Raw genomic sequence first — 14,267 nt, 5'->3', positions numbered from 1 at the left:
TGCCTGATCCCTGAACCGTTCCTGTCACACACCTGCCTGACCCCTGAACCGTTCATGTCACACACCTGCCTGACCCCTGAACCGTTCCTGTCACACACCTGCCTGACCCCTGAACCGTTCCTGTCACACACCTGCCTGACCCCTGACCCGTTCCTGTCACACACCTGCCTGACCCCTGACCCGTTCCTGTCACACACCTGCCTGACCCCTGAACTATTCCTATTAACTCACCTGCCTGACCCGTTCCTGTCAGACACCAACCTAACCCCTGAACCGTTCCTGTCACACACCTGCCTGACCCCTGACCCGTTCCTGTCACACACCTGCCTGACCCCTGAACCGTTCCTGTCACACACCTGCCTGACCCCTGAACCGTTCCTGTCACACACCTGCCTGACCCCTAAACCGTTCCTGTCACACACCTCCCTGACCCCTGACCCGTTCCTGTCACACACCTGCCTGATCCCTGAACCGTTCCTGTCACACACCTGCCTGACCCCTGAACCGTTCATGTCACACACCTGCCTGACCCCTGAACCGTTCCTGTCACACACCTGCCTGACCCCTGAACCGTTCCTGTCACACACCTGCCTGACCCCTGAACCTTTCCTGTCACACACCTGCCTGACCCCTGAACCGTTCCTGTCACACACCTGCCTGACCCCTGAACCGTTCCTGTCACACACCTGCCAAATCCCTGAACCGTTCCTGTCACACACCTGCCTGATTCCTGAACTATTCCTATTAACACACCAGCCTGACCAGTTCCTGTCACACACCTGCCTGACCCCTGAACCGTTCCTGTCACACACCTGCCTGACCCCTGAACCGTTCCTGTCACACACCTGCCTGACCCCAGACCCGTTCCTATAACACACCTGCCTGACCCCTGAACTGTTCCTATTAACACACCTGCCTGACCCGTTCCTGTCACACACCTGCCTGACCCCTGAACCGTTCCTGTCACTCACCTGCCTGACCCCTGAACCGTTCCTGTCACACACCTGCCTGACCCCAGACCCGTTCCTATAACACACCTGCCTGACCCCTGAACTGTTCCTATTAACACACCTGCCTGACCCGTTCCTGTCACACACCTGCCTGACCCCTGAACCGTTCCTGTCACACACCTGCCTGACCCCTGAACCGTTCCTGTCACACACCTGCCTGACCCCTGAACTGTTCCTATTAACACACCTGCCTGACCCCTGAACCGTTCCTGTCACACACCCACCTGACCCCTGAACCGTTCCTGTCACACACCTGCCTGACCCCTGAACCGTTCCTGTCACACACCTGCCTGACCCCTGACCCGTTCCTGTCACACACCTGCCTGACCCCTGAACCGTTCCTGTCACACACCTACCTGGCCCCTGAACCGTTCCTGTCACACACCTGCCTGACCCCTGAACCGTTCCTGTCACACACCTGCCTGACCCCTGAACCGTTCCTGTCACACACCTGCCTGACCCCAGACCCGTTCCTATAACACACCTGCCTGACTCCTGAACTGTTCCTATTAACACACCTGCCTGACCCGTTCCTGTCACACACCTGCCTGACCCCTGAACCGTTCCTGTCACTCACCTGCCTGACCCCTGAACCGTTCCTGTCACACACCTGCCTGACCCCAGACCCGTTCCTATAACACACCTGCCTGACCCCTGAACTGTTCCTATTAACACACCTGCCTGACCCGTTCCTGTCACACACCTGCCTGACCCCTGAACCGTTCCTGTCACAAACCTGCCTGACCCCTGAACTGTTCCTATTAACACACCTGCCTGACCCCTGAACCGTTCCTGTCACACACCCACCTGACCCCTGAACCGTTCCTGTCACACACCTGCCTGACCCCTGAACTATTCCTATTAACTCACCTGCCTGACCCGTTCCTGTCACACACCTGCCTGACCCCTGAACCATTCCTGTCACACACCTGCGTGACCCCTGACCCGTTCCTGTCACACACCTGCCTGACCCCTGAACCGTTCCTGTCACACACCTGCCTGACCCCTGAACTGTTCCTGTCACACACCTGCCTGACCCCTAAACCATTCCTGTCACACACCTCCCTGACCCCTGACCCATTCCTGTCACACACCTGCCTGATCCCTGAACCGTTCCTGTCACACACCTGCCTGACCCCTGAATCGTTCATGTCACACACCTGCCTGACCCCTGAACCGTTCCTATCACACACCTGCCTGACCCCTGAACCATTCCTGTCACACACCTGCCTGACCCCTGAACCGTTCCTGTCACACACCTGCCTGACCCCTGACCCGTTCCTGTCACACACCTGCCTGACCCCTGACCCGTTCCTGTCACACACCTGCCTGACCCCTGAACTATTCCTATTAACTCACCTGCCTGACCCGTTCCTGTCAGACACCTACCTAACCCCTGAACCGTTCCTGTCACACACCTGCCTGACCCCTGACCCGTTCCTGTCACACACCTGCCTGACCCCTGAACCGTTCCTGTCACACACCTGCCTGACCCCTGAACTGTTCCTGTCACACACCTGCCTGACCCCTAAACCGTTCCTGTCACACACCTCCCTGACCCCTGACCCGTTCCTGTCACACACCTGCCTGATCCCTGAACCGTTCCTGTCACACACCTGCCTGACCCCTGAACCGTTCCTGTCACACACCTGCCTGACCCCTGAACTGTTCCTATTAACACACCTGCCTGACCCCTGAACCGTTCCTGTCACACACCCACCTGACCCCTGAACCGATCCTGTCACACACCTGCCTGACCCCTGAACCGTTCCTGTCACACACCTGCCTGACCCCTGACCCGTTCCTGTCACACACCTGCCTGACCCCTGAACCGTTCCTGTCACACACCTGCCTGGCCCCTGAACTGTTCCTGTCACACACCTGCCTGACCCCTGAACCGTTCCTGTCACACACCTGCCTGACCCCTGAACCGTTCCTGTCACACACCTGCCTGACCCCAGACCCGTTCCTATAACACACCTGCCTGACCCCTGAACTGTTCCTATTAACACACCTGCCTGACCCGTTCCTGTCACACACCTGCCTGACCCCTGAACCGTTCCTGTCACTCACCTGCCTGACCCCTGAACCGTTCCTGTCACACACCTGCCTGACCCCAGACCCGTTCCTATAACACACCTGCCTGACCCCTGAACTGTTCCTATTAACACACCTGCCTGACCCGTTCCTGTCACACACCTGCCTGACCCCTGAACCGTTCCTGTCACACACCTGCCTGACCCCTGAACTGTTCCTATTAACACACCTGCCTGACCCCTGAACCGTTCCTGTCACACACCCACCTGACCCCTGAACCGTTCCTGTCACACACCTGCCTGACCCCTGAACCGTTCCTGTCACACACCTGCCTGACCCCTGACCCGTTCCTGTCACACACCTGCCTGACCCCTGAACCGTTCCTGTAACACACCTGCCTGGCCCCTGAACTGTTCCTGTCACACACCTGCCTGATCCCAGACCCGTTCCTATTACACACACCTGCCATCTCTTGGCTCTCATTGCCCGCCCCATGCTGATTAAGGTTCTCTGCAGTTTCTCCCAGCAGGCACGGTTTGTCGGCCAAAGAGAGGAGAATGTGACCTTCCAGAGTTCTGCACAGGCAAATCCCAAGACTGCCCCAACAATAACTACGTGAAAGATGGCTACAGCTGCAGCAATGGAATCATGTACTGTAGCTTTGGGACCTGCCAGTCAGCAGACCAGCAATGCCAGGAGATCTGGGGAGATGGTGAGTTCAGGCTTCCTGTAGTCACCATGTCGTGACAGTGTCCCACCCGTCACGTGGCAGGATCTTTGTCTCACATGTGGATGGATGCCCTGGTGCTCAAGGCACCTTCAATTCCTGCAAACTCTCTGATCCGGAGAATCTGCCAGTAGGTCAGTCTGGGCCTGTGGAAAAGCAGGCTGAGAAATGAACATGGTAGTATGTTCACTGCGTGGGTCCAGGCCTGGTGTTAGAGGTGGGGGGGCTGGGTTTACGTTATCCGTGAATGACAGGATCTCCAGGCATTTGGGTAGGCACAGAGGGATGGAGCATGGATTGTGCATGGGAGATCACTTGAAAGTGGCGTCACAGATAGATAGGGTTGTAAAGAGAGCTTTTGGCATATTGGCCTTTATAAATCAAAGTACTGAATATAGGAGTTGGGATGTTAAGGTAAAGTTGTATAAAGCATTGGTGAGGCCAGATTTGAAGTATTGTGTGCAGTTTTGGTCACCGAACTACAGGAAAGTTATCAATAAGATAGAAAGAGTGCAGAGAAGATTTACTAGGATGTTGCCCGGACTTCAGGAACTGAGATACAGAAAAAGGTTAAACAGGTTAGGACTTTATTCCCTGGAGCGTAGAAGAATGAGGGGAGATTTGATCGAGGTGTTTAAAATTATGAGGGGGATAGACAGTAAATATAGATCGGCTTTTTCCACTGAGGGTGGGTGAGATACAAACCAGAACACATGGGTTAAGGGTGAAAGGGGAAAAGTTTAGGGGGAACATGAGGGGGAGCTTCTTCACACAGAGAGTGGTGGGAGTGTAGAACAAGCTGAAGTGGTGAATGCGGGCTCAATTTTAACATATAAGAAGAATTTGGACAGGTACATGGATGAGAGCGGTAAGAAGGCAGTGGACTGGGTGGAGGTCAGTGGCACCAGGCAAATAAATGGTTCTGCACATACTAGAAGGGAAAATTTGGGCCTGTTTTTGTGCTGTAATGTTCTATGGTTGTATCTCACTGATCTGATCAAGGTTTTGGAAGAGGATTCTTGAGTGCAGAACAATGGATGGTATCTATCTGGAGGTCAGCAAAGACCTTTGATAATGGCCCACATTGCAGGTTGGTTTGCAGGCTACAGTGCATTGGTTCTGGATTCAGATCATGCTCAGTGGAAGGAGGCCGAGGGTAATAGCGGCTGGACATTTCTCTGACTGGAGGCCTGTGGCCAGTGTGTCGCAGGGGTTGGTGCTGGGTCCACTGAGTAAACAGGTGGTCGAGGTCAAGGCTTAACTGTGCTAGAAAATCTCAGAGAGCCACACAGCATCCACAAGAAGTAAAGGGTCACCAATATTTTGGCCCCGAGCCCTTCATCAGGAATCAGGTCGATGTCTGAATAATAAGGTAGTGAGGGAAGGAGAGGAGAGAGGAAGGGCCCTCACCCACATCTCCTCCATTTCCCGCAGATCTGCCCTGGCCCCTTCTGCCCCCAGACGCAACAAATATAGAATCCCCCTCATCCTCACCCACCACCCCACCAGCCTCTGCATCCAACACATTATCTATTGGAATTTCCGGCACTTACTACAGGACCCCACCACCGGACACATTTTTCCTTCTCCTCCCCTCTCGACTTCCGCAGGGACCCACTCCCACTGTGATTCCCTTATGCATTCATCCCTCCCCACCCATCACACCCCTGGCACTTACCCCATGCCTGTAGGAGGTGCAACACTGGCATCCACACCACCTCCCTCCACCATGGTCCGGGGCCCCAAACAGGCTTTTCAAGTGAAGCAACACTTCACCTGTACACCCACAGGACTGATTTACTGCATCCAGTGCTCCCTTTGTGGTCTCTACATCAGAGAGACTGGTCACAGACTGGGAGATCGCTTTGCCCATCACCTCCATTCCATTCACAACCGCAACCTCCCAGTGGTCAACCATTTAAATTCCGGATCACACTCCTGCATAACTGTCTTTAGATATAAATTTTGAGATAGTCAAATGGATTGAACATTGGCTGAAGGAGAGAAGCCAGAGAGTGGTAGTGGATAATTGTCTGTCAGGTTGGAGGCCGGTGACCAGTGGTGTGCCTCAAGGATCTGTATTGGGCCCATTGTTGTTCGTTATATACATTAATGATCTAGATGATGGGGTGGTGAATTGGATTAGTAAATGTGCAGACGATACTAAGATAGGTGGAATAGTGGATAATGAAGAAGGTTTTCAAGGATTGCAGAGGGATTTGGGCTGCTTAGAAAAGTGGGCTGAAAAATGGCAGATGGAATTTAATGCTGATAAGTGTGAGGTGCTTCATTTTGGTAAGAAGAATCAGAACAGGACATATGTGGTAAATGGGAGAGTATTGAGGAATACAGAAGAGCAGAAAGATTTAGGAGTAACGGTACATCGTTCCCTGAAGGTAGAAACTCACGTGAATAGGGTGGTGAAGAAGGCTTTTAGTATGCTGGCCTTTATCAATCATTGCATGGAATATAGGAGTTGGGAAGTGATGTTGAGATTGTATAAGACATTGGTGCGGCCTAATTTGGAGTTCTGTGTGCAGTTCTGGTCGCCTAATTATAGGAAGGATATAAACAGAGTGGAGAGAGTGCAGAGAAGGTTTACCAGAATGTTACCTGGGTTTAAGCATCTAGAGTATAGGGAGAGATTGGACAGATTGGGTCTTTATTCTTTGGAGCGTAGAAGGTTGAGAGGGGATTTGATAGAGGTATTTAAGGTTATGAAAGGGATAGACAGAGTGGATGTGGATAGACTATTTCTGTTAAGAGTAGGAGAGATTGAAACAAGAGGACATGAGTTAAGAGTTAAGGGGCAGAGGTTTAGAGGTAACATGAGGGGGAACTTCTTTACTCAGAGAGTGGTAGCCGTGTGGAATGAGCTTCCGGGAGAAATAGTGGCGGCAGAGTCAATTTTATTATTTAAGAAAAAGTTAGACAGGTATATGGATGAGAAGAAGGTGGAGGGCTATGGGCATTGTGCAGGTAGGTGGGACTAGAGAGGAGTGTTTGGTTCGGTGCGGACTAGGAGGGCCTAATGGCCTGTTTCCGTGCTGTAATTGTTATATATGTTATATATGTTACACAAATTTGTCCATGGCCTTGTATACTATCCTACCCTGACCACCCACAGATTGGAGGAACAGCCCCTTATTTTCCGTCTGGGCCCCCTCCAGCCAGATGGTCTTTCTGCTAAACACTTGCTTTTTCTTTCCCCTCTCCCTTTCTAGTCTTTCCAGTTCTCCCATCCCGTCTCCCTTACCCACCCAGCCATCCCCCCTCCCCCAATCACTGCTGTTCCACCCCTCCCCTTATCGACCTATCACCTCCTGCCTTTGCCCCCACCTTCCCCCTACCTTTTTTGTTCGGATGCCTGCCGTCGTTCTCTCAGGCCCAAAATGTCGGGTAGTTATCTTTACTTTTGCTGCATAAGAGACAGTTTGTCCTGCTGAGTTTCTTCAGCACTTTGTGTTTTTACGTGGAATTAAAATGGTTGGCCACTGGGAGATCCCTGTTATTGGCGCGGACAGAGCGAGGGGACTCAGCGATGAGGCCCCCCCAGACTGTGTCCACTTGCTCCATCTTTGGCAACACTCAATCACTTGTTTAATTCTCGGGTGACAAACTTGTTACAGACATTTTTTACGACCACACCTCTTCACACCCTTTACTCTGTATGAATTCGATTCCTTTCTCCCAATTCCTATTCTTACATCTCATCTGCTCCCAGGATGAAGTCTTCCACACCATAACATCCGAGATGTCTTCTTTACTCAAAATACCGTCCACCACCATCAACCCTGCCCTTACCCATAACTCTATGTCCCACACATCAGCCCCGGTCCCCTTCTACTCCAGACGCAATAAGGACAGGATTCCCCTTGTCCTCAGCTACACCAGTGATATTTTCCCTGACAAGCAATGCCACTCCTCCCCCTTTCATCTCCCCGTTCTATCGCGTCTAAAGAAACGGAAGTCCGGAACATTGAGCTGTCAGTCCTGCCCCTCCTGCAACCAAGTTTCACTAATGGCCTCATGGTCTAAGCTTGTCTGCCTTTCCTACGATACTCTTTGCATTGAAATAATTGCGAGTCAGACCATGATTCCCACAAAGGATAACCTTTTCATTCCTGTCCGAGATGCAGGCTTTATGTTATCTTTTCCCTTCTCCACTCCTCTATCTGCTCTGGTCCTTTGGTTCCCCTCCTCTTGCAAATCTTCCCACAAAGATATTAGTCCCCTTCTAGTTCAGATACAAACTGTTCCATTGGAACAGGTCCCACCTTCCCTGGAAGAGCCCAATGATCCAGAAATCTGAAGCCCTCCCTCCTGCACCAGGTCTTTAGCCACATGTTAAGCTGCTTTATCCTCCTATTTCTAACCTCACCAGCAATCCTGAGATCACTATCCTGAAGGGTCCTGACCTCCAACCTAGCATCTAATTCCCTGAACTCTCCCTGCAGGACCTCCTCACCCTTCCTACACACATCATTGATCACTACATGGACCACAAACTTGATTTGAGATATCTCAGACCCTGGCAGCAGGGAGGCAACAGACCATCCAGGAAACTCGATCTCTTCCACAGATCCTCTTATCTGCCCCCCTAACTATGGAATCCCCTTTCAAATATATCAAATTCCTTATATTGTCATGTTAAAAATTATACATTAAAAATGTGATATATACAATATACTTTTGTCTGCTGTAAAGCAAACAGAGTGTAGCCATGAGCATTGCTTGGTGCCTCTAACATTAGGAGAATGAGAAGTAAAGGGGAGTCCCTTCAGGGTCACCGAGTGTCCATGGAATTCGACTCCAGTCCTCCCAGAGCCTCTGCAGCCGCACAGACTCCTGTTCGATCCATCGGCCACCCAAACTCCAGATCCAAACCTCTGACATGATCGGGAAACCTTCAGAGCCCGAGGCCTTTCAGGAGCCCTTCTTGCCCTCAGCACCCTCTCGAATCTTATACTAGGGACCCATGAGCCAGTCTTCAGTAGCACACAGCCCATGTGGATCCTTTGACTGCACTGCCAATCACTTGCAGAACGTGTGGACCCTCGCTAGTCCCGCTGCCATGGCCACATTCCCTGTAGGGTTGTCTCCTCTGCTTCTCCTCAGAGCAGGGTGTTCTTCTCATTTCTGGTACCATGGGAGATGGTCCACTGCCACCCCAGAGTCTGAAACCTCCTCATGGTAATGCTGACCTGCACAGACACCATTATCTTTGGCATAGATCCCAAGGTTGCAGGATTAAAAAGAAACACCATTGGCTCATTAAAGCCTGTATGGAGCCGTCAGCATCAGGACCGGGCATTAGGACCCAGCAGAGCAATGCTTTGTCTCTGCTCCCTGTTCTTCCTGGTCTACCCCAGCAGCAGCACTTCTCCCTTCTCTCTGAGCTACAGGGCCTGACTCCGTGCTAGAGACCTGACCGCTGGGGCTTGTCCCTGGTAGGTCAACCCTCTCAACCACCTGCCTGTTCCCTTTCCTTCTCCTGTCACCCATCTACCCTCTCCCTGCCTCCTGGGTGTGATTGTGTCCCTGTCACTCCTGTGGTTCTCTGCCTGAATCGATCACCCATGTCTGTGTGTTTTTCTTCCAGGTGCCAAATCTGCTGAAGCGATTTGCTACGAGATAATGAATACACGGGGCAACAAGTTTGGGAACTGCGGCCAGAATGAAAACAATGAATATATTAAGTGTCGGCCTGAGTATGTATCAACCTGTCTGCCCTAATGCAAGGCCTTAACTGTGGGACCAAATGAAATGTGTGTGCTGTTTGTAGGGATCTGAGGGGTCAACGTTTCACACAAACAGTGGCTGAAATCTGGTATGAGCTGCCCGAGGAGGTGGTGAAGGCTGGGGAAGGAACCTCTGGTCAGATGATGAGGGGTTGGGGAGGGGGTAAGGTGGCGGGACTAATACAGGTACATGGACTGGGTGATGATGTGTATGCCCGACTGCAGAAGTGTTGTTTGGGTGGTCCCAGATTCGGAGGGGTTGTCTTGTGAGAAAAATGTTGAACAAGTTGAACCCAGAACAGCACAGGAACAGGCCCTTCAGCCAACAATGTCTGCCCCCAACATTGTGCCAAGTTAAACCAAGGCTCTGCCTTTTTCAAATGGTCCCTCTGTTCCCAGCATTTTCCTAGTCTATCCAGAAGCCTCTTCACCAGACTATTGTATCTGCTTCCAGCCCTTCCAGTCTTCATCACAATGTGTAAAATATTTGGCCCCTACATCTCCCTTAAACCTCCTTCCCCCTCACCTTAAACGCATGTCCTTCAGTGCAGCCATTCTCAATGCTCCCCCTATGACTCCCCCCACCCCCCCACCCACCCCAGGGGCCACAGCACATTTAAGTAAAAGTAAAACACAAAAGTCTGTAGACAAAATAAAAATCGCAACACTGGAGAAACTCAGCAGGTCAAACTGTGTCCTTTATATTGCAAAATATGTGTGGCATGGTGGCGTAGCAAATAGCGCAACGCGAAGGGGTCCAGACTCGGGTTAAAGCCTTGCACTGTCTGTAAGGAGTTTGCATGTTCTCCCCATGCCTGTGTGCGTTTTCACTGGCGGCTCCAGTTTCCTCCCATCCTTCAAACCGTACCAGGGATTGTAGGTTAATTAGGTGTAAATTGGGCGGCACCTACTCGTGGGCCGGAATGGCCCATTACCGAGCTGTAGGTCCAAATTTAAATTTAGAAAAGATACATATCCAATGTTTTGGGTTTGAGCCCTTCATCAAGGTACAGAAAAATGTTGGCTGGCGCCCAAACAAAACGGTGCTTGCAAAATGGTCCATTTTATTCAGACGCCTGCCAACACTTAGCTCAAACCTTGATGAAGGGGCTCAAGCCCAAAACGTTGGGCTTGTATCTTTATCTTTGTGACATTAAGGACCTGTTTGACCTGCTCAGTTTCTCCAAAATCATGTTTTTACATTTAAGTAAAATCCTGGTTTTCTTTTCACCTCATGAGACATAAATAGGTTATGTCAGCTGGAGAGAAGTCAGAAGAAACCAAAGCCTAGCTGCTTCATAGTGAAGGGGGCCCAGAATTTTGAGCAGAGTCCTGGGGAGGTGGTCGGGGGGTGGGGGGGTGGGGTGGGGGATGGTGCAGAGCCATGGAAAAGTTGCGAGTGGCTGCTCCAGCGTGTGATGCTGTTACCCAGGGAGTAGATTCTGACAGTCCAACCTATCAATGCATCATGGTTAGAGAAGCGGTTGATGTAGTGGTCAGCACAACATTGTTACAGCCCCTGCGATCAGGATCAGGGTTCAAATCCCGCGCTGTCTGTAATGAATTTGTACGTTCTCCCCGAGTCTGCGTGGGTTTACCCTGGGGGGCTCCAGTTTCCTCCCACCATTCAAAATGTACGGGGGCGTTGTAAGTTAATTGGGTGATATTGGGCGGCATGGGTTCGGGGGCTAGAAGGGCCTGTTACCATGCTGTATATCTAAATTTAAAATGATGTAATGAGCCTCTATCGGGTCTCCCTTCAGCCTCGGACAATCCATAGAAAGCGACCCAAGTTCCCCCATCACTCTGACCCTCTAAACCAAACAAGATCCTATTGAACCTCTTCTGTCCCCTTTCCAAAGTCTCCACATCCTTCCTGTAATGGGGTGACCAGAATTGCACACAGAATTCCAAAGGCGGACGACCCACTTTTAAAATTGCTGCAACATGACCACCTTAAATTTATGGTCAATGCCCCATCCAATGAAGTCAGGCAAATATTAACCGAGGAAAGTCATCGTGTGAAAGGTTTAGACGGGGTGGAGTTCATCAAATGTATTTTTTTAAATAATTTTTTAATTTTTCACACTGTGAACCACATCAACCAAAATACATACAAACATTTCCCTCTTAATGGCACAATGGCATTTTCTCCTCTTTTCTTCTCCCCTTTTTCCCCCCTACTTTCCCTCCCCCTATCCCACACCCCTCCAAACCCATTAAACATTCAACATATACAATACAATAAAACCATTAAACAATCTCATCACACAATGAAAAATAAACAAGAAAAATGTGTCATCTACTTTTACACACAAGTCATTTTGTCTTCTTATCATTTTAGGGGGTGGAGGTCCAAGGCAAGCCCTCGCTGTTATGTTCCATGTACGGTTCCCAAATTTGTTCAAATAATGTGACTTTATTTTTTAAATTATAAGTTATTTTTTCCAATGCAATACATTTATTCATTTCCATGTACCATTGCTGTATTCTCAGGCTCTCTTCCGATTTCCAAGTTGACATTATACATTTTTTTGCAACAGCTAAGGCTATCATAATAAATCTTTTTGTGCTTCATCCAGTTTGAGGCCTAATTTTTTACTTCTTATATTACTTAGAAGAAAGATCTCTGGATTTTTTGGGATGTTGCTTTTTGTGATTTTATTTAATATCTGGTTTAGATCTTCCCAAAACTTTTCCACTTTCTCACATGCCCAAATTGCATGTACTGTTGTTCCCATTTCCTTCTTACAGTGAAAACATCTGTCTGATACTGTTGGGTCCCATTTATTTAACTTTTGGGGTGTGATAAATAACCTGTGTAACCAGTTATATTGTATCATGCGTAACCTCGTGTTTATTGTATTTCTTATAGTTCCAGAGCATAACTTTTCCCATATTTAATTTTTTATCTTTGTTTAAATCTTTTTCCCACTTGTGTTTAGGTTTATAGTTTATTTCATTATTCTCCTTATCTTGCAGCTTGATGTATATGTTTGTTATAAATCTTTTAATTATCACTGTGTCTGTAATCACATATTCAAAGCTGCTTCCTTCTGGTAATCTCAGCATGCTTCCCAATTTGTCCTTTAAGTAGGTTTTTAGTTGATGATATGCAAACATTGTACCGTGAGTTATACCATATTTGTACTACATTTGTTAAAATGTTAATAAATTCTTTCCCAAAAAACAATTTTCTATTCTTTTCATTCCTTTTCTCTCTCGTTCTCTAAAGGAAAGGTTATCTATTTTAAAAGGGATTAGCGGATTTTGTGTCAATAATAATTTTGGTAGTTGGTAATTCATTTTTTTCCTTTCTAAGTGAATCTTCTTCCATATATTGAGTAAATGATGCAGTTCTGGTGAGCTTTTATATTGCACCAGCTTTCCATCCCATTTATAAAGTATATGTTCCAGTACCTTCTCCCCTATTTTATCTTAGTTCAATCTTAGTCCAATCTGGTTTTTCCCTTGTCTGATAAAAATCTGATAAATACCTTAATTGTGCTGCTCTATAATAATTTTTAAAGTTTGGTAACTGCAAACCACCTTGATTATACCCCTCTGTTAATTTATCTAACTCTATCCTTGGTTTCCCCACCCCCCCCCCCCCCTTTCCACAAGAATTTCCTTATTATTCTCTTTAGTTCATTAAAGAATTTCTCTGTTAAGGGAATTGGTAATGTTTGAAATAAGTATTGTATCCTTGGGAATATGTTCATTTTAATGCAATTTACCCTCCCTATCAACGTTAGTGATAATTCTTTCCAATGTTCTAAGTCTTCTTGCAATTTCTTTATTAGTGGCTGATAATTTAATTTGTACAAGTTGCTTAAGTTATTATCTAACCTGATCCCTAGGTATCGGTTTGCTTGTGTTTGCCATTTAAATGGTGATTCTTTTTAAAGTTCTGTATAATCCACGTTATTCATTGGCATCGCTTCAATTTTATTTGCGTTGATCTTGAACCCCGATATTTCTCCATATTCCTTCAATTTCTTATGTAATTCTTTTATTGATATTTCTGGTTCTGTTAAGTATACTATGATGTCATCTGCAAATAAACTGATTTTATACTCCTTCTCCTTTATTTTTTTCCCTTTTATTTTATTTTCTGTTCTTCTCAGTTCTGCCAATGGTTCTATGGCTAAAGCGAACAGTGAGGGAGATAATGGACATCCCTGTCTAGCTGACCTACTTAATTTAAATTGGTTCGATACATATCCATTTACTCTTAACTTTGCCGATGGTCCATTATAGAATGCTTTAATCCAATTAATATATTTTTCTGGTAGATTGAATCTCTGTAATACTTTGAATAAATAATTCCATTCTATCCTGTCAAAGACTTTTTCTGCGTCTAAAGGAACAGCCACTGCTGTTGGCTTCTTATTTCCTTGAACTGCATGAATTAAATTAATACATTTACAGACATTATCCTCTTCGTCTTTTCTTAATAAATCCAGTTTGATCTTGTTTTACTATTTTTGGAACACAGTCGGCCCATCTGTTTGCTAATAATTTCTCTATTATCTTGTAATCTGAAGTAAGTAGAGATATTGGTCTATACGATGCTGGTGTTAGTGGATCCTTCCCCGTCTTTGGTATTACTGTAATTATCACTGTCTTACATGAATCTGGCAAGTTTTGTGTTTCTTTTATCTGGTTCATTACTTCCAGGAGGGGAGGAATTAATAACTCTTTAAATGTTTTATAGAATTCTATTGGGAATCCATCCTCTCCAGGTGTTTT

The 14,267-nt window shown here is 47.8% G+C and overlaps 1 protein-coding gene across 7 annotated transcripts in view; it reads left to right on the top strand.

The window, feature by feature from the left end:
• The window catches only part of LOC138756927 (disintegrin and metalloproteinase domain-containing protein 19-like), a 173,790-nt gene that overhangs the window by 102,841 nt on the left and 56,682 nt on the right, over positions 1–14,267 (top strand). For all 7 annotated transcript variants that reach the window (XM_069923357.1, XM_069923361.1, XM_069923360.1 and 4 more), the window contains 2 exons: positions 3,564–3,759; positions 9,377–9,485. In XM_069923357.1, the coding sequence (XP_069779458.1) occupies positions 3,564–3,759; positions 9,377–9,485 (305 nt within the window). The remainder of the gene's footprint in view (positions 1–3,563; positions 3,760–9,376; positions 9,486–14,267) is intronic.

The sequence above is a fragment of the Narcine bancroftii genome, chromosome 3, assembly GCF_036971445.1.
Source record: "Narcine bancroftii isolate sNarBan1 chromosome 3, sNarBan1.hap1, whole genome shotgun sequence".
NCBI lineage: Eukaryota > Metazoa > Chordata > Chondrichthyes > Torpediniformes > Narcinidae > Narcine > Narcine bancroftii.
Note: the sequence above shows the minus strand (reverse complement) of the source record. Positions and strands in the feature narration are given on the sequence as shown.